Source organism: Megascapheus bottae, chromosome 2 (assembly GCF_031878675.1).
Source record: "Megascapheus bottae isolate mThoBot1 chromosome 2, mThoBot2.hap1, whole genome shotgun sequence".
Lineage (NCBI taxonomy): Eukaryota > Metazoa > Chordata > Mammalia > Rodentia > Geomyidae > Megascapheus > Megascapheus bottae.
The window spans coordinates 30,571,440-30,595,778 of NC_143510.1; the positions used below are offsets into that span (position 1 = coordinate 30,571,440).

The following is a 24,339-nucleotide window of genomic DNA, read 5'->3' on the forward strand; positions in this document are numbered from 1 at the left end:
ATTTCAACAAAAGTATACTAACAATCTATAAATTCTTCATCTGCAATCAGCATAATTACCTCTTGATGAGTTAATTTTTTTTATTGTAATTAGTAAAAGCGTTACATGATATTTGCCAGATAGAAGGTGCATTAATTCACATACATTGATACCCTTTCACATGTCTTGGTACCGGTTTCCCTCCCCCCCCACACCCCACACCCTTGATGAGTTAATTTTTGTGTGCCAGTAAGGAACTAGGGACAAAATCAGTGGTGATTTCATGTTGGCAAAAAAGTCCCCAAAGGGGCCAAGAGTGTGGCCTACTGGTAGAGTGCTTGCCTAGCATGCATGAAGTCCTGGGTTCGATTCCTTGGTATCATATACACAGAAAGAAAAAAGTTCCCACAGTACCCAGATTCCAGAAATGGACAAGGTCCCACTATTAAAGCATTGAGAGTATTCTTTGAGACACAAAGAAATATCCTTATTAGTAATATGATTATTAGTATTTTCCTTTTTTATTTCATTTTTAATTTTGTTGTTGGGATGATATATAGAGGGGTTACAGTAACATTTGTGAAGTAGTGGGTATATTACTTCTTGAACATTGATAACCCTTCCCATGGTTTTCTCCCACTTTCCCTCCCCTCAACCCCCTCCCAGTCATCTTTTCCCACCTTCCCTTCCCTATTTCAAATAAACAAGTAAGTACAATATACCAGGTACTAAAGTCAGATACAGTAACAACAGGAGATAAATCATAAGGGGGGGACAAAAGTGGAAAGAAATAACTTCACATAGTCCATTAAAAATAAACAACCATGAAGATAAACCTCTTATTTCTCGCTTAGTCACATTCTGTATAGCCATATGCACACACCTTTTGAGTTATTGTGATCCTCTGCTAGGAAAATCCTAGATGTATACTAATTATTACAAATAAGGGAAACCATGGAGCCTATGTTTTTTTGGGTCTGGCTCCACTTAATATGACTTTTTCTAAATCTTTTTATTGGTATTTTTCTAAATGATCAAGCAGGTACTATGAATTATACCCTTGAATGAAGACTAAAAATGTTGCTTTTCTTTTAGCTGGTCACTCAATGTAATGCAAAATACGTGGAGTGCTTCAGTGCTCAGAAAGAGTGTAACAAAGAAAAGAACAGAAACTCTTCCGTTGTGCCATGTAAGATCCTACAATCAGTTTGACTTGGGTCAGAGGGTTTTTAAATTTTTTTTCTTTTAAGCCGGGGCCATGGCTCACACCTGTAATCCTAACCACTCAGGAGGCTGAGATCTGAGGATCTCAGTGCATGGCCAGCCCAGGCACTGAAGAACATGAGACTCTTATCTCTAATTAATCACTAGAAAATGAGAAGTGGGGCTGAGGCTCAAGGGTAGGGCGGTAGCCTTGAGCTGAAGAACTCAAGGACAGTACCCAGGCCCAGAGTTCAAGCCTCATGATTGACAAAAAATAATAATAATAAAATAAATAATCTTTAAGCAATTGTACCAAGGGGTTATCATAAAACATACCAGTTTGTGAATACTTCTGCCATATTTCAATTTAAGGTGATAGTAATAAAGCTCTTATTACTCCATGAATTCTAGATTAATCTGTACAATTAGAACTACAGCATTCAACTATCCTGGATAAAGAAATCCAGACACAATTAGTTTAGAGTTAAATGTTTGCATTAAATAATTCAGGATACTTTATGTATGCACTGTAGACATTTTTCTCTACTGAGAGAGACCACTGTTTTCTGAGCCCTTCACAGGGCCAAAGACATTTAAGGTTTAAGTTTGTGGGGTGAAAAACAAAGTAGTGGAACTCTAAGAATATAAACTAAGGTCAAAAGTTATCAGAAACCCTCAGATATATTTCTATAAGTCATCCCTTAGTGGTCTACTATGAGATTTTCTCCTGTAACAGGAATTTTATCAAGTCTATCTTGTGTATGTGCACCAAAATTGTGTTTTACATTCTGCATCTCCCTTTGCTGAGACTTTTAAATAAATCTTAGAGAAATACGTTATTCCCATGAGGAGGAATATGTTTTGCTCAGAAGGAGCTATTGTTTACTGTATCATAAGACTAATGCTGTGTCACCATTTTCTCCGTGTGCTAGCTGAGCGTGCTCGAGTGGGTCTTGCACCACTGCCCGGAATGAAAGGAACAGATTACATTAATGCTTCTTATATCATGGTGAGAGTCAACCATTAATCATAAATTAAGTCAATTAAACTGCAAGGTGTTAAAAGCACAGATACCACCTCTGTGGATGGTTTCTTTTTTTCCATAATTTCTCAATGTGTAAAATAGCAAAAAGTTTAAAGATTTCTGTATCTTAGAATTTATAACAAAAGATACCCAAACAGTAGGAGTACAAGAAATGCCTACATAAAGCACAATGCTTCTTACAGAATTACTTTTTTGGTTAATTTTACCCATCTAGCTTTTGAATAAAAGTGACGACTAAGTAAAAACAGCAGGGGGAACTTGAAGTGGATTGCATGTGGAGAGAAAATTGTTTGCACAATATTAGAAATAAACCTAAGAATTAGCCAAATGTACTAAATGCCTTTCTCAATTATTTTAACGTTATCAAAAGCAATGCTGTAAGGTTCCATGAGTCTATTCCTCTACCACCAAGTTAGAACGAAAAGCTTATAATCTGACTTTTCTCTCTTTCCAACTGAAGGGCTATTACAGGAGCAATGAATTCATTATAACCCAGCATCCTCTGCCACATACTACGAAAGATTTCTGGCGAATGATTTGGGATCATAATGCACAGATCATCGTCATGCTGCCAGACAACCAGAGCCTGGTAAGTAAAGCACATCTGCTATATATTAACACGCGCATGCGGCTCCAGATATACAGAACTGTGTACTGTTGTGTCTGTGTGTATGCTAGGGAAGAAACTCAGGACTGTGGAATCACACTGTTATCCTTGATTCTCTGATACCACCCTTCGTGGCTAGGTGCCAGAATGCTTCAAATGATCCTTGATATACCCTCAACAACAACCACAACAACAATAACAACAAACTATAATTTATAGATGGACTTCTTACCCTGCTGTAGGTCACTTGTGATAGAGTTTATAACACTTATGGACTGTGTCAGTGCTCTTCCTTCTCCACATACTAACTTCATTCTCAGAATACTTTCGTGACCAAGAGATAGTTAGGATTGTATATGTATATAATAGGTGAGAAAATGGAGCACATTAACTTTTGTCCAGGAGCATATACCAGTAATTAGAGCCAGGACTTAAACCTCAGTTATCAGTCTCCAAATTCCATGCTTGTCATGTACTAAAATGTGTCATTATTTTCTCCCATTTTGCAGCCGAGTAAGAGCCATTGCAGGGCAGTAACTAGGAATTGCAATTTGGGGCTCAACCTGTAGGTCACTCTTAAGGCTTTGACTAAGCCATTATATCTTTGCTGCTTCCTTGCTTTAATCGAGTAAAAAAACGTAAAGGAAGGGAAGACAAATATCTAATAAAGTCTCAAAGCTATTTAGACGACCATGCATAAATAAATTCTACATTAGCTCAGTTTTGCAAAGTTAATATGTGGACATGTGAGCCCACAAGATAAAAACAAAAAACAATGAGGATCTGGCTCCTTGAGTGTCAGATTAATGAGTTTTTTAATCAAGAAGGAACAGCATGTGATTGAACCCTAGTCTGGATGACATGCATTTGACTGTGTGCCCAGGCAGTAGGAACTTCTTCACTTTGTCGCATTTTGCTCCAGCTTCAGAATACCAAGGCTGCTTCTGTATGATGGAATGGCAACAAAATTGAGAATCTTCAGCTCAAAGCTGGAGTGTAAATTTTCAAATTAGCTGGCAACAGGGGTCCGTTCCGTTTTGGCATGTGGAAATGGGAGGCATTTCAGGTTTTTCAAGCATTCATGTGTTGGAGTTTTGAGTTGGTATTTGGCTATTGTCAGTCCATCGAGGACAACCACCATAGAGAATTTGCCCAGACTTACTTGTACCATGGGTTACAGGGCAGCTGGAACCAATAATGGGATTTGCATCCTACAGACACAGGATAGAACGGGAATAGGCATGGAACGGGGGTCTCTGTTGGCGAGAAAGTCTGCAGTCATGTGTGTCTGCTCTCTTAGCTGCAGTACTCACCCTTTGAATCCTTACATAGTTCGTTGTTTTTTTCCCTTAAATTTATAATACCTAGATTTGTTCTTGTCTTCTTTTTACAACTATATATAATTCTCTAAGTAGCCCAAAAGTCATGGTCCTAACTCAGGGAACATTCGTATCCTAACCATGGTCTAGACAGCTTTTCAGCTGGAAGTGTATTTGTCAGCAAACAACCACAGAATGCCTTCTGAATTAAAAAGCAGCACCTCACTTTCTTAGTCTTCCAAAATGAGAGATTTCTGACTGCAGTTTCTGTATTTTAAATGTTTTTTTCTCTGCCTTTTTCCACTGTGATTAAAATCTCTTTAGTATCTAATTTACTATTCGTATTACAATAGTTCCTGAGGTACATGGTTTAATTTCCACTTTCAAACATGGAAATTTAAGCCACAGACTTATCAATTTATCCAGGATCACATGTGATCCTATTCCTATGCTAACCTGGGCAGAGTTTTGACGCCCTGTTAAAACAGTTACAGACTTCTGTATAGACTAAACCCAATTGCTAATCTGTTTCCCCTTATGCTGAGCTTTAAAAATAAAAACGTACTTGGCAATAAACTGTATTGAAACTTGAAAGGGTGATAAGTCTTATTGGATTTATTGGCTCATTTCTAATGCAACAATGTAAGATTAAACAAAGCCTTCTTTGTTTTGAACATTACTCAGAATTATTCCTAAACTCAAGGATAGTATCTACGCATTTTCCTGAAAATGCCCACAGGAATCTCCATGCAGTGGGCAACCAAGTTTGTCAATTGAGCAAATTAGAAAGGTGGGAAGGGGTCTGTGGTCAGTCACGTTTTACACAAACTCTCCCACCTGTGCAACAGTTTTTGAGACTAACAAAGCCTGACTACTAGAGCTGAAAGACTATGTCTTCCCTTTTGAAATCACTGACCATCTTTCTTTTAAAGAATGCCTGTACTTAGAGCCAACATGCTTATTTATGCACAACTTCTTTCCCAAGTGTTCTGTCCTTACTATTGTCTGTGTGATTTTAGCTACATCCTTATGAACATTCCTGACTGTAAGTGAAGATGCCCCTCATATGTTAGGACCAAGGATAACAGTTCCTTGTGTAGAAACTAACATTCAACATTTATAAAGAACTTGCACAAGCCAGGCTCAGTGGCTCACGCCTGTAATCCTAGCTACTCAGGAGGCTGAGATCTGAGGATCAACGTTCCAAGCCAGGCCAGGGCACAGAAGAACCTGAGACTCTTATCTCCAATTAACCTCTAGCAAATGGGAGGTGGGGCTTGGCTCAAAGGTAGGCGTTAGCCTTGAGCTGAAGAGCTCAGAGACAGTGCCCCTGGTGAGTTCAAGCCCCGTGACCCACAAAAACAAAAAGAACTTGTACAGATTGATAGTAGAAAAATTAATATCCCAATTCAAAAACTGACCTGTAAGTCACTCAGTAGTTCTCAGTGTTATGCATCATTAAGGAAAAGGCAAGTCAGAACCAACCAAATGCTCTCAGATGGTTGATGAGAGTGTGCCTGACACATTATCAAGTATGGACGTCTCTGAAGAAATGAAAAAGTAGAACCGTCATATAAAATTCATCAATCTCTTCTGGGCATATAACAAAAGAAAAGGAAGTTGCTACCTTGTAAAGATAACTGCATCCCCATGCATTATGTACAGCAGCTAAAACCTGGAAACACTGCAGCATCTGTCAGTGGACAGCCAGCTAAAGAAAGCCTGGTGAATGTGCATGTCGGTACACTTTCCAGCCATTAAAAAAAAAAAAAAAAGAATCTTTACACCATGTGATTTTATAAGCCTAACCTGAAAGAAAATACTGCATGACCTCACCCATTTTTTAAAAAAAAAATATATCAAGAACAAAACAGTAGTTTAGGGTTGGGGCAGAAATAGGGAATTATAGATCAGATGAAATGAAGTAGCAGGTATAAAGGATTACGTCTAGAGCACTCGTGCCCAAAGCAAGGAATCTAGCTAATAAAACTGTACTGCACTTGGGATTTATGCTGTTTTAGTTTCTCTTGCCAAAAAAAGTTTAAAATGATTCATATGTTCATTTGCTTAACTAGAATAACCCATATTATCTCTGCATCAGGTAGCATTGTGCTTTGTACTTTATACACAATAAAATTTCTCTGTAAAATACCCTTTATCTTAATAATATAAAAATGAACAGATAATGTTTATGACAATCCTTTAGAAAATGCTATTCAACTGTGTATTTGTTACTGATATAACACATAGGAAATAACAATTAGCGTGTTTTAGTTGCTTAAGCAACTGAGAAATAGTAAAATTAATTGACCTAGATCCAATCTCTGTTCTTGCTGTTCCAATTATGATTCAGAACACTTGTTAGCTGGGAAAAATATATTCCCTACGGAGGGGGCACTTTGAGTTGTTACAGTAATAGGTGAGAGGCGCTAGGAAATGGTTATCTGTCAGCATGCATTTTGAGATAAGAGTACAATAACCATCAAGACTACATGAAAATACAGTGCTCTGAATTCAGCTTATAAGATGACTTGAGAGGTGTGGAGAAAAGCAAGGAGTCATTCTGCGAGAAAATTCAAAACTAAAGGTTGAGCAGTACGGCAAAAGATTTTTTTTTTCTTCCTTGATTCCCAAAGGCAGAAGATGAGTTTGTGTACTGGCCAAGTCGAGAAGAATCCATGAACTGTGAGGCTTTTACTGTCACTCTTATCAGCAAAGACAGACTGTGCCTCTCTAATGAAGAACAAATTATCATCCATGACTTTATCCTTGAAGCTACACAGGTAACCAAAACCCCGGGCCCCTCCATAATAGCCAGATGTAGGCCCTAGATGATCCTTTTAAGTAATACTGAAGTAATTTGCCACCCTCAAGACAGGCCCAGGTGTTTGAGTAAGACTCAATTTAAAATATGTACCTTTCCCTTTTTTCTTCCTTCAAATATTTGCCCTTTCCAGCTGACTAAATGAAATGTAACAGTTCTGATTCGGCATGCATACAAATAGGTCTGTTGACCTAATTTTGAAAACAATATAATAAAGCTCAGAGGTTTGGGGGTTTTTTGTTTTGTTTTTGTCTTCAGAAACTGTGAGTCTTGCAATGTGCTGCAGAGATAATATGCTGATTTTTTTAAGTAAACAATATTTAGTATGTTATCACTTGCTTCTAGTATAACAGGATGAAGGAGGGGAAAGGAAAAAGGGTGAAACATTTTCGGCTCTCCATGAAGGAAATGGGAGTAAACACTCAAGCTACTAATAATATAAGACGGTAGTTAAAGCACCCTCTTCCTTCACTTGCTAGGCTGTCTCTGCCTATGGCGAGAGTCATGCTGCTAGACTTGCTTTGTTGCTGGAGATGCAGTCTAGTGAACTCTTCTTCCTGGATTGGCCTTGAACATTGAACCTCCAGGCTCTAGATGTCAGCCTCCTTATCAGCATATTTACACGCATGAGCTACCAGTACTCAGCTGTTTTATCAGTTGAATTTGGGGACCGAACAAAAGGAGATTCTACTGTTTAGCCCACACATTCTGCTCCGTCTCTATGGCAGGCAGATCTTCATATTTTTCTCCACACTTGTAGTTGTGTGTTAACCTGATGTTATTTAGAATTGTATAATATTTTCTATCTAAGGAACACTTTCTAATCCTTTGACTATTAGACCTATGAAATAGAGGACAGGCTGTGTGACTCACATTGTGTTACTTACAGGATGACTATGTCCTAGAAGTTAGGCACTTCCAGTGCCCCAAATGGCCTAACCCAGATGCTCCCATCAGCAGTACCTTCGAACTGATCAACGTCATCAAGGAAGAGGCCTTAACACGGGACGGCCCCACCATTGTTCATGATGAGTATGTGCTTCCTACTGCATTATACAATTTTCACAGTTTTAACCGAGTTCCTATAGAAGACAGAATATAAAGCCTATTCTCTCTTTTTATGACAACTCTGTGTTATTTCTAATGTGTATAAGTTTTGTACTTCCATTTACATTTTAATAGGGTCTAACTGTGCCAGAGTTCCAAGTTTTCATACAGTGTATATTCTAGGAAAAAGAACAAACAATGTCTTAACTTACAAAACAGCTGTGCATGTGTTTAGCTTATAATGTAATAATATGGTTAACTCTTTATGTACTGTGGAGGGTTTTTGTGCCAGAACTAAGGGTTTGCACTCAGGGAGAGTCTTGCATTCTTGCTCAGCTTTTTTTTTTTTTTACATGGAACTGACTTTACCACTTGAGTTATGCCTCTACTGTAGCATTTTGCTGGCAAATTGGAGATGGAGCCTCATTAATTTTTCTGCCCAGGTTGGCTTCAAAATGAAATGCTCAGATCTCAAGCCATGTTCATTTCTATTTTTGATCTAAAATAGCTCCTTGGGTCAGCAAATACTTTATATTTATCAAATTACCAACTTTTTTGGTAACATAAGATACTAATAAATTGGAAAGGAAAGCTTAAGACTTTCTTGAGTTAGTGCTATGTCCTGAAGTGCAGAAAGACATTCACCCTATGTCAGAACCTTTCCCTTAACTCATAGTACACTTCTGCTTTAACTTTCATTTACTCAACCACATTGCTGGCTTCTTCCAAAGACTTTGGTGTCTACCCTAGAAAATCGTGAATATTTCAAAATGTTGGCTTAATAGTAAAATTGAAAATCAGGAAAACATTTGAATTGAAGCTTTGATTAGATAATACACTAAAAACAATCCCTAGAAATGTCACCAAAGTGTTTACACTAGGCAGTTGCTGTCAGTTCATGAAACTTTCTAGCCCAATGGCACAGTATAAGATTGTTTCTTACTTATTCCTTACTAATCTGGATCAGCCTTTCAAATGCCTCCAGGGTTTACTAATAATTCAGGATAAATGCTGGTATCGCCATCTCTTCTCTTGACTAGTTTCTCTTGTCCTGATGTCAGAAATATAGCTCACCTTATGTTTTTGTTGGTGAAAGAGGGAGAGAACTAACAGCAGCTAAGACGTGGAGGTCACTATTTGGTTCACATGCAAATGTGTTACTTCCAAAATTAATCAAACATTTGCTTATTCCCAGACATACAGACTAAATTTGTGCGTGTGCTCATGCCATATAAGTGAGCTGAGAGAAGTCATGACGGAAGTGTATTTTTCTGTGGGGATATGCCAATTTCCTATTCACTAGTTTTTCACATTGCCTGGGAGCACATGTAAATGTTTTAAAACAAACATTTTCAAGTTGACCTGTTTTTGGTATGTCTGCACACCCCTTCCTAGGATCTACAAAGGCCTTCAGTTCCACTTCTGTACCATCAGGCTCATCCTGTCCCCATACACCAGGTGTTCACACCAGAAACACAGCAGTCATTTTCCAATTTCCCTTACCTTCACATCTAACTGCCCACCAAACCTTGTGGCTAGTATCCATTCTCTAAATATCCTGTACTTAGAAATGGCGCTGTGGCTCAAGGGGTAAGGCAATAGCCTTGAGCTGAAGAGTCCAGGGACAACGCCCAGGCCCAGACTTCAAGTCCCACGACTGATGTTCATTCTTTGCTAAATCTTTGACAATCTGTTTTATTCTTCATTCTTCTAGCTATTAATCCAGTCTTCCACTGAAATACTACCTGCAGACTACCTTGCCCCTACAAAATCCCTCTGAATAGCCTTGCATTTGGCACGGTTCAAAAATCGCCTTTTTGAAACTTTACTCAAACATGCCAATTAAAACCATTAGCAAATACTGCATCCTTAGCAGCACATTACATACACTTCAGATGAATATTGTTCCTGCTCCTCCCTACTGTCCCACAGTAGGGAGGCCAGCAAAGGCAACTTATTCTTCTCAGTCTCCACAGACTGAGTGGGTGTAGGATTAATTGCTTGCGTGAATGGATAGCATGCTTTTAAATATGACTTACACACAAGGACATGCACCTTATAGGGACTGTCCCAGAAAGCGTGGCTTTTGTCAGTTATTTTTCCTGCATAAATGGTTCTGTGGACCAGGAGCATGGCCTAGTGGTTGAGTGCTTGCCTAGCATGCATGAAGCCCTGGGTTTGATTCCCTGGTGCCCTACATACACAGAAAAAGCCAGAAGTGGTGCTGTGTGTGGCTCTAGAGCACTAGCCTTGGGATAGCCCAAAGACAGTGCTCAGGTCCTGAGTTCAAGCCCCAGGACTGGCAAAAAAAAAAAAGTTCTGTGCAACATAGACTATTTACAGCAATGAAGATGGAACAAGGAAACCTGGTGAAGGCACTGTTTCTTATAAGAGTACAGGAAATATACTAGAAAGGATGAACCTGATAGGAATACAGCTTTAACAAATGTGAGGATCTAATAGTGAAATTCAACCCCCTGCCATAACTGAAGTAAAGCCAATAAAAATATGCATAAACATAAAATCAACAAAAATTTGTGTGTGTCTGTGTCTGTGTGTGTGTGTGTGTGTGTGTGTGTGTGTGTGTGTGTGTGTGTGTGTCTGTGTGTGTGATCGATCCTGGGGCTTGAACACAGGGCCCATGCATTGTCCTTGAGCTTTTTTTTTTTTTGATCGAAGCTAGTGCACTTTCATCCACGTCATCTCCTTTGCTTGAAGAATGAAGCAGCTTCCTGTGTAACGAGGCTAGTTTAATTGAATATCAAAATGTGATCTGAAGACCCCAAAGGGAAAGGTAGCATCTCTCAAGCTCTTTAAGAAACTCAGAAAGTCAAAGTCAAACTTTACACAAGATGATATGTCCACTTTCAGGAGTGTAGAGTTTTTTCACAGTTACAATCATCATACCCAGGACTGGCAGAGTGTGCTCGTGGGTTCTTGTTTTGTATGTTATCTCATTTTTAATTTCTAATAGAGTAAATATTGATTTATGCAGCCCAAATAGGTAAAAATTATATTCAGTTCAGTCCTGAGGTCAAAGAGTATGAAGATTACTAAAATATTCTGTAAGAAATGTAGAAATATAACCTGGGCACCGTGGCTCACACCTCTAATCCTAGCTACTCAGGAGGCTGAGATCTGAGGATCAAGGCTCAAAGCCAGCCCAGGCACAAAAGGACCTGCTAACTCCCAGCCCTGGTCTTTATTTTTTGAGACTTTTTCTTTGATTTTAATTTAGATATGTGTATGTTTAACTGATTTTTATTCCTAGTCATATTTCAACAACTTGTTTCATAAGTTCTTCCTCTTACTTCAGGTGTAATCATACATGACTTACCAAGGGGTATACATTCTGAGAAGTGTGCAGTTAGGTGAATTTCTCATGGTGGGAACATTCAATATGCTTACGCACACGTGGATAGAATGGCCATCATTATATTTGACTTCTCGCCCTAGCCAACATGTTACACTTAATTAAACTTACTTAATGACTAAATAAAGAAAACACAACCCATAAAAATTACCAAAGTAGGGGCTGGGAGTTTGGCCTAGTGATTAAAGTGCTTGCCTACCATGCACGAAGGCACAGGTTCAATTCCTTGGTACCACATACATAGAAAAGAGCCGGAAGTGGTGTTGAGGCTCAAGTGGTAGAGCTCTAACCTTGAGAAAGTCCACGGACAGTGCTCATGCCCTGAGCTCAAGCCCAGGACTGGCAAAAAAAAAAAAAATTACCAAAGTAATCACATGTGAAAAGCACATTCTATAATGCAAATCAGGTTACTGAACTTTGCTATCTCACTAGCTATGAATACCTTTAAAGAAAGAATTTTTAAATAAAAAGGTAGGGACAATCCTGATTTCAACAATATCTTCAGGACCAACTAAGTAAATTCTTCTTCTAATGAACCAACTCAGTACAAATGATTTTTTAATGTCATGCTAAAATAGGTCAACTCAGTACAATTCAGAATCTGAGGAAAGACAATATGAACAAGAACCAAAACACACAATAAATCAGATAATAGAATAGTCAAAACAAGATATTAAAATGATATGCTGAGAAATCTTATTATGAATATTTATTATGACTGCAGAAGAAATTTAGCACCCAAGAATGGTAAAATATACAATTCATGAAATTTTAAATGCAAGGGTTAGATAGAGTACTAATCACGTGTACACTACTGAAATAAAAAAACGGATGGTGGGAACTGTATAGTGAAGTTCTATGTGTCTAAAAAATTATCCAGGGGGGATAAAAGGAAGATTTAAAAGGATGAAATAATAGCTGAGGTTTTTATAAGAATTTAAGTGCTTTAGGAAAGTAACATTGAGAGAGAAGATTTGAATTTAACAAGTGTGATCTAATAGTAATACAGAGCAGTCTACACCCAAAAGGGGTAGGGAGGGGAAGTTCAGGTGGTAAAGTACCTGCTTAGCAAATACAAGGCTCTGAGTTCACTTCCAGTAGAGACAAAACAAAAGAAACTACAGGGAGGTTGCAATCTTAATGTCCATTTAAAGATGCCTTCCAATCATTCTTCCCCATCTCCTTGTTATCCTTGGATTAATTTCCTACTTCCTTTATAACATATATACATTTAGTTGGGTATGATTTTTTTTAATTTTTCTTATTTTCTGGTCATAGGGCTTGAATTCAGGGCTTAAACACTCTCTCCGAGCCTCTTTGTGCTCTTCTAGGGTTCTGCCACTTGAGCCATTGTTCCATTCCATCTTCTTTGTGGTTGTGAGACTTGAACTCGGCCTGGGAACCACCCCTGAGTTCTTCAGCTCAAGGCTAGTGCTCTACCACTGAACCACAGTGCCACTTCTGGTTTTCTAGTGGTTAATTAGAGATAAGAGTCTCAGGAACTTTCGTGCCTGGGCTGGCTTTGAACCCCAATCCTCAGATCTCAGCTTCCTGGGTAGCTAGGATTACAGGTATGAGCTGCAAGGGTCACCCCCATTTCCCTCTTTTTCTGAGTAGCGTATTGGAGATAAGAGTCCCACTGACTTTTCTGCTGGGGTTGGAACTGCAATCCTCAGATCTCAGCCTCTTGATTAGGTAGAATTACAGGTGTAAGTGAGCCACCAGCGCCCAGCTACATTTAGTATTTTGACTGTGTATGTCACCTGTTTCCTTTTCTATTCACCAACCCCTCTCCACTAGTGCCCTACCCTTCAAACTTCATTTCTACTTTCTGACACACATCTTGTTAAACTGAATTGTTCAATAGGTTTACTCCATGGAGTTTCACATAAAGTATACCTGAGTCAACTTGATGGTGTCTGTAAACATATTTCATCCTGAGTGATGTAAACATGATCCAGAAAGAGAAAAGGCACATGTTTTCTCTCATATACAGATCATGATCCCAAAAATACAACCTCTCATGTTAATACACACAGTGGCATTCTATACATGATATGCAAATCTACATGATATACATATATATGATCATACTGACAGATAATTCATATACAATAACCAGAAATTGAATTTCAATACATTCCTAAAAATGAATATCATGAAAAGTGTTTGACTAGCCCACATACATGAACATGGGTCCAATATCAAACACCACGAGTTGGGGAAATGTGGTTATCACATAAGACCACGCTTATTAACCACAACACATGGACATGAGAATGTAGTGAAATAAGATCACAAATCTTTATGCCTGGAAACTGAAATCCGAACATCTAGAATAACTAATAAGCAACTCATGGATTAAAGAGGTAACCAAAATAGAAATTGAACAATACTGAAAACTAAATGATGACCAAAGTACTGCACTTCAGATCTTGGTGAGCTGGAATCAGCTATGTCCAGAAAAATATTCAAGGACCAAACTACATTAGTTTTCAAATAATCAAGCTCAAGAAGCCAGAAAAATAATTATGAAAAGGACTAAGGAAATAGCAACATTAATAAAAGATGTACTTTTTGAGAATATGATGAAGAAAACAATAAAAGAAGGTGCAACTTAAAAAAGAAAAATAATCTAGGCCCAAAGTGGTAGAGTGCTAAACCTTGAGCAAAAAGCTCAGGGACAGTGCCCAAGCCCTGAGTTCAAGCTCCAGGACTGAAAAAAAAGAAGGGAAGGGAAGAGATTCTCAAACAAGATCCTCCCTCCCCTAAAAGTCAAAAATAAAAAAAAAGATTTAGGTTTATTAGTATAAATGATTTAGTCTTATCAGTATAAAAGGTTCAGACCTGCCAGTATAAATGATTTAAATTTATCAGTATATTTCAACACTGTTTATCCCTTCATTTGTGACCTAATAACTTTGATTCAGGTAAATACCATATTCAAAATACCATAACAAAATGGCCCAAAAGATGATTCCTGTAATACTAGTTGAAAGAAATAAACCTGACATCTAGGTATCCTATGTATATTAGGTAAGCAATTTTCGAAAATGAAATACATGTTCTTCTTGGTAATCAAGGGTATGTAAATTAAACTCTATTAATTGTAATTAATAAAGGGGTGACAGTTATATTCGCCAGATAGAAGGTGCATTACTTTTCACACATTGAAACCCCTTCTCAAAAACAAGCTCTTTTATCTGGGAGTAATATGAATTGTAAACACAAGAGTAAGAAATATGGCAGTGTCTTTAAAACCAAAAATGTGTATAACCTGTCACTAGACAGGTCTCTTCATGACATCTGTGCTAAGAGAGAGAAATGTTCTTCTGAGTGAAAAGAAATCGGATGCATGTGCCACAAGTGAAGGGATGAATTGTGTCGAAATACACGGATAAACCTAAATCTTAAAATGTGTACCTAATCACAATTTTGCATTTGAAGAAGTTATCTCTAAAGTTAGGATACTGATTAAAGTGGTCATTGGTCTCATTCAATCTAAGATTGAATTGAATAGCTCCATATTCAGTACTAAGGGAAGATAGCACTAGTCTTACTTCAACACCAATCAGCAGTATCACCTTCAACAGCTCATTTTGTCCATTGTTTCTGTCATTCATATGGAAAGTATGCCCTGGCACAGGGCCCTGTGGAACTGGAGTTGCCAACTTAGCATGATACTAAAATCAATTGCTCTTACTTTTCTGAAAATCTTACAGATTGCCATTATAGATTAGACTTACTCTACTTCACAGCCAAAAATAATGAATATCAAACTGCCTTTGAAACGTCTCTTACTTTTCATCCACATACTGTCCCATGGCATTTAGTGGAAGTTTTGAGTTCTTAGAAATTAGGGTAGTAGCACAATTAGGATATGATCATTTTAACCTTAAAAATAAAAGTAGAGCCTCATTAGATGATTTCATTGTTGTGCAAATATCATACTGTAAGTTACACAGACCTAGATGATACAGATCTGAGATCTTGCACATGTTGTAGTTGTGTATGATTGATAATATGGTAGATCTGATTACATCAAGATCATCACAGATTCATGATTATGACATCACTAGCCAATATGAACTTTATAAGCACCACTTGAATTCCACAGCATCCTTAAAAGTGCAGTAAGTAACTATTTCCATTTTTCACTCTTCATACTAGTGACTTCTTGGGAGTTTGAGGTGAAAATTTTTCAGAGCCATTTACCAGCTAGTACTTATCCAAAAGACTGTATAGTTAAGTTTCTCCTATTGTTTTTTCCTAATTCTTCCCATAGTACACGTCCTGCGTCTGCCTTTCATCCTCTCATTTCAAGCTGAACTTCTGATGAAAGAGATAGCAAGATTTCACATTCATAAACCAATGTTACCTTTATGTACCATCCCTCTCTCAGTCCAACATTTCATTTTGTCAATACATATATGTCTCAAAAACATATTTTACTAGCAAAGAAAACACTCCTTCCCTGAGTGATTCTGACATGGTTACCTTTCTTCCTCACCAGGTACGGAGCAGTGTCAGCAGGAATGTTGTGTGCCCTAACCACCCTATCCCAGCAACTGGAAAATGAAAATGCTGTGGATGTTTTCCAGGTGGCAAAAATGATCAATCTTATGAGACCTGGAGTATTCACAGACATTGTAAGTAATCTGCTAAAGCTATATATCAGCTGAACCTGATGCTCACCTTTTAGAGTCTCTAGGGGAGGGGTTCTCAACTAGAGGTCATTCGCAGAATGTCCCCAGGGACACTTGGGAAACATCCTAACACAGACAACACAGAATTATGTAGTCCAAAAGATTAGTAAGTACCACAGGGGAGAAACCCTGCTTTAGAGAATTCTCTGGTTATAAGACACAGATATCCCATTGCTTGTGAGCTATCAATATTGAGACCTGGTTGCATACTAGCAGATATGAGAAAGATATGAAAAAGGTGTACACACTTTCCTCCACTATGTTAATTCAAAATTACATTTTTAGTTGGTAATCCTATCTTAGGTGGAATGATTATATTGCTATTTGGCTCACTCAGTTTTCCTCTTGTTTTTCAGGAACAGTACCAGTTTGTCTATAAAGCAATGCTCAGCTTGGTCAGCACTAAAGAAAATGGGAATGGTCCCATGGCAGCAGACAAAAATGGTGCTGTACTCATGGCAGATGAATCAGACCCTGCCGAGAGCATGGAGTCTCTAGTGTGACTGGATTCCGGAAAGGGGGCATGTCCTTTGTAAACTTCTGAAGACTGAGAACTTTTTTGAGGCCTTTTTTTGCCAGACTCTAGGTTATACAATAACCCAGTTACTTTTTTACACTGATAAAAGTTTTGATATTTATTTTTTGCCATTTTATGTCTTAATGGTATCCTACTGAGCATTTGCACCTCTGTTCATTTCACACCGTGAAACGCAACTTTACCTAGTTTGCACTATATGATCAGTGTTACTGCCTATAATCGAATACTAAAGCAAACCCTGATGTGACATTCCATGACAGCGTATGTGCTACTTTTTAGTTCAGTACAGTGAAAGTCTTTGTAATGACAGTGAATCTTGGTTTTCATTATTATTGCTAAAGCAGTTGCATTCTACGAGCAGGCAATGCTATACTTTTCTTTAGTCCTCCCCTCCTATTTTCAGGCACTGTTCAATACTGTATGCCTTCTGTATTTTAATGGAGTGGATGGGTCATTTTTTTCTTTTATAAAACAGCTGGCTATGAGGAGCTACTAAGAAGGTTTATCAACATTGTAGCCTTGAAACAGGTCTTTTCATCATGGCTAAGAGATCCAGTAAGAAATCAGAAGGTTTTAGAGTTGCTTCATGTGAACATCTCTGATTAGTTACAAAGTTATATCCACAGCTTAAAAAAAATGTGTCAAAATAAAGGATAACTGTATTACAGCTTTCACAGTAGCTATGTGGACAGTGTGTGTTATTTCCATTTGACTCTCTGAAACAGTACTCCCTAAAACCAGGGCTGTCATTTACACTAGAAAGGTGGCAATATTTGACACAACTATAGATTCTTTCTAGTTAATCATCACTAATACATTTTTGTGTATAATACCTTACCTCATAAGTAGAATAAAAACTTTTGCAAGTATACAGTTTTGAAACTAGTACTCTAAAAAATATTCCACTACATATAGCCATCTAATAAAAACTACCTATAGAGTTAACATTTTCTTTCTTTTTGGCCAAATGTTTCAGAAATCTCTTACTTACATTCTTCCATTTCAGATTAAATTGAAAATACTGTTTGAGCAAAAATTGAGGGACTATCTAAACTCTCACACATGATTAAGTCTTACTGGGAAAGAGATAAATGGAATCTTGAATAAAAGGTGATATTTCCATTTCCAAGTGGATTTTAAGAGATGGCTTTGAATGCATTTGTGTAGTTTAGCCTCAAGGAAACATCATTATAGCATCAAAGAAACTGATCATCATTAGAGCCTCTGAAGTTATATTCACAGTACAGAATGGGAAAAAATGGGAGACTTTTTAAGAAATATCAGTAAAGTTAAAAAAAAAAAAAGAAGCACTTACTGAGATCTGTTCCTTCCGTTTCATGTGTGCTTTTCAGTCACCTGCCAGATTTGAAATCATAATCAGAATTGGGCCTATGAAGAACAGGCTTTGGTGTTATTTTATGCCAATAAAACTTGAACCAAAAAGCCACCGGGGCTACTCTATTTTCTTGGATAGGCATGACATGAATGACAAAATGATGATTCACACTGAGGTTCTATTTCCTTGAGTTGCTTGAGAAGTGTTGGAAGACCAGAGTGGCTATGGAGAGAGGAGCTACAGACCAAGTTCAGACATTTCAATGCAAAGGTCAGATCAATAGAGTTCTCACAATTCATCAAGGTTAATCTCAGCTTTTCATCATACAACATTCAGTAGCACAGGCAAGTGTGTTTCTAATAAACTGTGTGTATTAGTCTTTGGAAAAAGTGTTCAAGTGAACAAAATGTGCTATGTATGTTGGTAGATGGCACAGACTCCTTGACCACCCCTCAACTCCTATCAGGCAGGAAGGCTTGCCAATGGAACATTTACAACTACTGGAAGGCTGAGGGCAATGAGGAAGAGGAAAGTTCTTCAGTTGTTTAAGTGAGTTGCTTTAGCTGTGCCGAGTATTGTTAGAAACTAATGCTTCTTAGTAGATGGCACAGTGGCTTTATCATTCAAATGTAACATTTGAGTGCATGGTTCCTCCTTCAGTCATTCTTTTGTGAGTAAAAGACCATTGCTTGGAAGACAAAAGCAAGCATTCCCTTCCGTGCTATTTACAGAAGGCACATCCTCATTCTGTGACTGTCTTCTCTAACTGGAGTAACAGAATAATAATGAAAGGGAGGAGAAAGGAGAACGAGAGCAAGTCAGTAGGACAGAAACACTATAGAGGTGGTTTCATAGTTCTTTGTAAGCAATCTGTATGTCTATAGCAGGCTTGAACCAAACTACAGATCCTGACCCACTGAATAATGGACAGCTACCATTTGCCCCTCTTATCAAAGCAGTCCACACCCCTTTCACTGAGGATAGTTCTGACTTTCACCACACTGTTCCATCATCACTATTACTATCCATCAGTAGCAAAAGTATGCTTGCATCTTTCCAGGTGGCATTTTGAGACATAACACGTAAGTAATAGTCACTCTTGTATGCAAGGAAAAAGGAAATGGCTATTCCAAGTTAATGTGTGCTACTTCATAAAATAAAGTTATTTTGGGGTCTAGCTCTACAGAATCAGAATGCCCATACCATATAACACCAAATTGCTCTGATCAGACCACATGACCATGCTGGAAATCAAACATGTCTTATGCCCTCAGCAGAACTTTCTTACACTGCCATCTTCCTCATTTAAAAGAAGTTTTGACTTTAAATAATGTTAGTAAATTTTTCTAGTTTTACGCCTTGCAGTTTTAAGAGTCCCATTTGGAAGTGAAGAGTCCAGCAAGGTCAGAGAAGAGTTTTGGTATTCAAGTTCTGTTGGAGTTTGTAGCCCAGAGTGATACTGAAATCAGTAAATAACCTAATTATTTTATAATGAAACAGCACAACTGCCTTGTTATGACTTTTTCTTAAATGCATATATACTGTATTTAAAATTAAAATATAGATACCAATTTACCAAAGATATTACTAATTCTAAGCAAAAAATACACCCAAATTAATCATAATTTAAGAGAAAACAAAGTGTAGTGGTCTTAAAGAAGTTAGCAGTTATACTGGAAAATGCATTTTCAATTCCTGTGTTTGAAAATTTCTGTTCAAATGGTGCCAGTGAATTTTTATATGAAGGGAAAAAATGCCTGCTTTTTTCTGTTAGCAGCTGTAATTTCACTTAACCCTTTGAGCTTTCCCTTAATTTCATCTAACATACAATATTGGCTTTACTTATCTCTAGAAAGAAGGCATGCTAAAAATAGGGGAAATTGTAATAATGCTATTTGGCCTCTACTTTGTCTTAGGCGTTAAAACTGTTTTTAGTATTTTTGTTAATTTTGCAAGGGGAAGCATTTTCTACAGAAGATAATTTCAAGAAAAAAAACCTTGAGTTTTAAGAAATAACATCTCCAGAAAAGGAGAAAAGTCAATTTTGTAAAATGTCACAACTCTCCAACATTTGGGGTAGTGACTCCTTTTTTGTTAGGACATTTGAAAGTTGCAAGCAGCCATTATTTCTAAAGAATTTAGCCTGACTCTTGTTTCTTTGACTTCATTTTAAAATAGCTGAAATCATTAAAACTGTAAATATTTTGTTGCTTGGGTAAACATCTTCTGGGAACTTTGTATCTATGGTATATAATCATAGAATTTTATATTTTCATATAAAGCTAATTTTTTTCTAGTTTCAACTCGGTCATAGTTTTTCTTTTCTTTTCTTTTTGTGGTGGATATGTGAATTCAACGTTCCGTGTATTGAAGTAGCAAGAACCATCTTAGCATTCCAAAAGAATCCAACATGTTCTTTCTTTGAGGCAGTGATTGTGAAAGTTGAACTTTCTTTAAATCCCATTAACCATTTGTGCAATAGGAATTAGACATGATTAGTCACTGAATTCATTTGTTGCATTGATCCATTTGGAAGAAGTGATTTTTTTTTTTAAATTTGTTCTGGGGGAGGGATTTTGTAACCTGAAGATTTTCCCTTTTTTCTTTGTTTAAAACTATATCAAATCATTCTATTATAGTGTTATTTAATATGTAAATTGTATTGCTATACATAAATAAAGTATGGTTTTTGATGTACTCATTGTTGAGCATTTCAATGAAAATGTCTGTATCCATAAAAATCAGATTACTAGCTTCCTTTAACATTAATATCCAGGATTCCAGCTTAGTTTTCACAGTAGTAGAATTATTTCTAGTAGTTACTTTTACACAGGCAATAAACAAAAAAGAAGTGCTTTAGTAGATTGACATATTAATGTTCTTGATTCTTTAAAAAGTCAACAGTGACTATGCTTTACCTGTATATTGAATTAAACTCGATCTTCTTCCTGACTCTCCTGCTAAGCTGTTAACAAAATGACCTCTTTCTCAAGCACTTTATCCAGATATATAGCAACTTCTCCCTCATCATTTACTGACTACCATGAAGGATATACCCTTAGAAGGCTTTTGAAGAACTCATGGAGTATATTTAGGAATGATATAAGTGCTTCTACTATCTAGAAATAAACAAGTTTTTAAGCAAATATGTAATAGAAATCTGGTTTTAAATTCTGTCTCTAGGCAATTCCATCCAATCTCATGTAATTGTATATACTTTATTTATCAATTAGTCATAAAGTAGATGCCTAATCAAAACATAACTTTGGAGTTCCAGATTCATATTCAGTTGAGTATATGCTATTTGTATTTGTAAGTCTTCATAAGCCTTCCAAACAGAGTGACAATAAGTATAACTCAGATTTTTTTTCTTCTACCCCTACAGTAACAATAGCATTTGCATAGGTCAAACTAAAAACACAGTAGTAATAATTGATTTCTCTTCATCTCCTGTTCTTTTTTTTTGGGGGGGGGGGGACAAGTCCTTGGACTTGAGCCTGGGCATTATCCTTGAGCTGTTTTTGTTTATTTGTTTGTTTGTGGGTCATGGGGCTTGAAATCTGGGCCTGGGCACTGTCCCTGAGCTCTTCAGCTCAAGGCTAACACCCTACCCCTGGTTCTGGCTGCTGTCCCAGGGCTCTTCAGCTCAAGGCTAACACCTTACCCCTTGAGCCACAGCCCCACTTCCCCTTTTCTAGAGATTAATTGGAGATAAAAGTGTCACGGTGTTCCTCAGATCTTAGCCTCCTGATTAGCTAGGATTACAGGCATGAGCCACTGCGCCCGGCTGCCTGAGCTGTTTTAAGTTCAAAGCTAGCACTCTATACCACTTTAGCCACAGTGCTTCCATTTTTTTTTCCCTCTCTCTTTGTATGGTACTGAGGAATTGAGCTCAGAGTTTCATGCATGCTGGGCAAGCACTCTACCACAAAGACATGTTCCCAGTCTTCCTGTTGCTTTTTAAGAGATGGTATCTTTTCTGTATCATCCATACTGATCCTGAACTCCTAGTCTTAAGCTATTCTTATGCCTCATCATCCAGAGTAGGTAGAATCATCAGTACATGAAATCATAGTAGATTCCTGCTATTTAATTTAAAAAAAAAAAAAACTGGCCCAGAGTTTGGCCTAGTGGTAGAGTGCTTGCTTAGCATGCACGAAGACCCGAGTTAGATTCCTCCATACCACATACATAGAAGAAAGCTGGAAGTGGTGCTTAGGCTCAACTGGTAGAGTGCTAGCCTTGAGAAAGTCGAAGGACAGTGCTCAGGCCCTGAGCTCAAACCCAGGACTGGCACACACACAAAAAAAACCCAATAAATTGTAAAATATATGCAAAGTAGCTAAACAGAGTCCTCAGTGTATACAGATGCCAAATTATTGAGATGCTCAATAGTTTTAGTCATTGAGTAAAGGCAAAATTAAACCACAAAATATATGCAAAATAATAGCATCGGGGAACCAGAATATGGGTCAATATATGTGACCTAAAAAGAAATGTAAGGGGCTGGAAGTTTGGCCTCGTGGAGAGTGCTTACCTAGCATGCATGAAGACCCGGGTCAATTCCTCGGTACCACATACATAGAAAAGCTGGAAATGGTGTTGTGGCTCAAGTGGTAGAGTGCTAGCCTTGAGGAAAGCCCAAAGACAGTGCTCAGGCCCTGAGAAAAAGCCCAAGACTGGCAAAAAAGAAAAAGAAAGAAAGGTAAATAGAAGCAGGAGAGCACCAACTTTGCAAGCATGAGGCACTGAGTTCAACTCCCAGCCCCCCCGAAAAAGAAAAGAAAAAAAAAAAGAGAATGATGTTGCACATAATTGGAATCCCAGAAGGAAAAGAAAGAGGCTGGGGGGGGGGGGGAAATGGCTTGTATTTTCCACAGAGACATGCACTAAATAATCATAGCTAATTATATCAGAGTCAAAACTGCTGAAAAGTCTTGGCTAGGTGCAGTCTGTAATTTGTGAGATTAGTCTATGAGATTTCATCTCTAAACAACAAAAAGCTATACTGTGGAGGTATGGCTCAGCTGGTAGAGTAGTTGAGAAAACATGAGGCCTTAGTTCAAATCCTAGTACTGGAAGTAGAGGTGGAGGAAGGAAATTGACAGAGAAGGTGGTCTTGATAAAGATGCATTATCCAAAATAAAAGAGTATACATAGAAACTACATGTCATAAACCACACAATCCAGAAAAGTGACTTAAGTGTTGAAAATAGTCAACCTAGAATTCCTTGTTAAAACACGGGTACTCTTGCAGAATGATTTATGGGTTAAGCAAAAAGTATTTTTCATTTATATCTATACTCTTACAGATATAACTTTGCAAATTAAAAGTCAACACTTGGACTAGGTATGTTTTTCCATGTGATATTTCACAAATTTGATTTAGAAATCATTTAGAAGTGTATTTGTTCATGGAAAAATCTTAGGCAGTAAAGCCTTAGGAAAAACTACCAAGTAAACACAGTAAAAAATTAACAGAAAGAAACTATTCTATTATCATATCAATAAGTGAATATCTTGTTAATGAAATCTTATTTTGTACTTTGTTAACAATTCAACAAAATATGGGAAAGCACACTAAGATTCTCATCTGCCTTAAGCGGATTAAACCCTCTGTTAAGGAATATCGAGACTGTTGTTAAGAAAATACCTGCAGATTATGAAGAAATCAGAGTGCCTTGCTGAATTCCCATCCCATAGTCTGTGTGGCTAAAACATGTAAAACATTGAGACACCTGTCTTAATTGCATCTTCAAAGAACATTGGAGAATTTAAAAATTCTCTTTATTTCCCTTATACAGGTACCAGTGTATTGTATCAATCCTGGCTAAGGAGTCTAAGATCTGAGGTCCAGGTAGTCAAAGTCAGCAGTCAAATGAGAAACTCGTGTATCCAATTAACCATTAAAAAACAAAGCCAGAGATAGAGGTATGGCTCAAGCACTAGAGCACCAGCCATAAGGCCAACTGAGAACATGACACCCTGGGTTTAAGCCCCAGTAGCAGCACACATAAATAAATAGGTGGAGAGTGTGGCTTAGTGGTAGAGTGCTTGCCAAGCATGCACAAAGGCCGGGGCTCAATTTCTCAGTACCTCATACACAGAAAAGGCAGGAAATGGTGCTGTGGCACCACTTTAAGAGATAGTATCTCTCAAGACTAGAGCACTAGTCTTGAGAAAGCTCAAGGACAGTGTCCAGGCCCTGAGTTCAGTCCTCAGAACTGGTACCAAAATAAAAAAAAAGATTTGAACACATGATAATTTAACCAGGCATCAACCATGCATGAGTGGCCCATGCTAGCTAGGATTGTAATCCTAGCTTCTCAGAAGGCTGAGATCTGAAGATTGAAGTTTGAAGC

General features: G+C 37.6%; 1 protein-coding gene across 3 annotated transcripts in view; it reads left to right on the forward strand.

Annotated features, from left to right (window-relative positions):
- Window positions 1-20,678, forward strand: part of Ptprg (protein tyrosine phosphatase receptor type G) — a 667,714-nt gene extending 647,036 nt beyond the window's left edge. For all 3 annotated transcript variants that reach the window (XM_090323299.1, XM_090323309.1, XM_090323290.1), the window contains 7 exons: window positions 1,075-1,168; window positions 2,115-2,191; window positions 2,688-2,816; window positions 6,790-6,936; window positions 7,867-8,009; window positions 15,911-16,046; window positions 16,460-20,678. In XM_090323299.1, the coding sequence (XP_090179425.1) occupies window positions 1,075-1,168; window positions 2,115-2,191; window positions 2,688-2,816; window positions 6,790-6,936; window positions 7,867-8,009; window positions 15,911-16,046; window positions 16,460-16,606 (873 nt within the window). In that variant the 3' untranslated portion in view covers window positions 16,607-20,678. The remainder of the gene's footprint in view (window positions 1-1,074; window positions 1,169-2,114; window positions 2,192-2,687; window positions 2,817-6,789; window positions 6,937-7,866; window positions 8,010-15,910; window positions 16,047-16,459) is intronic.
- Window positions 20,679-24,339: the final 3,661 nt, after the last annotated feature.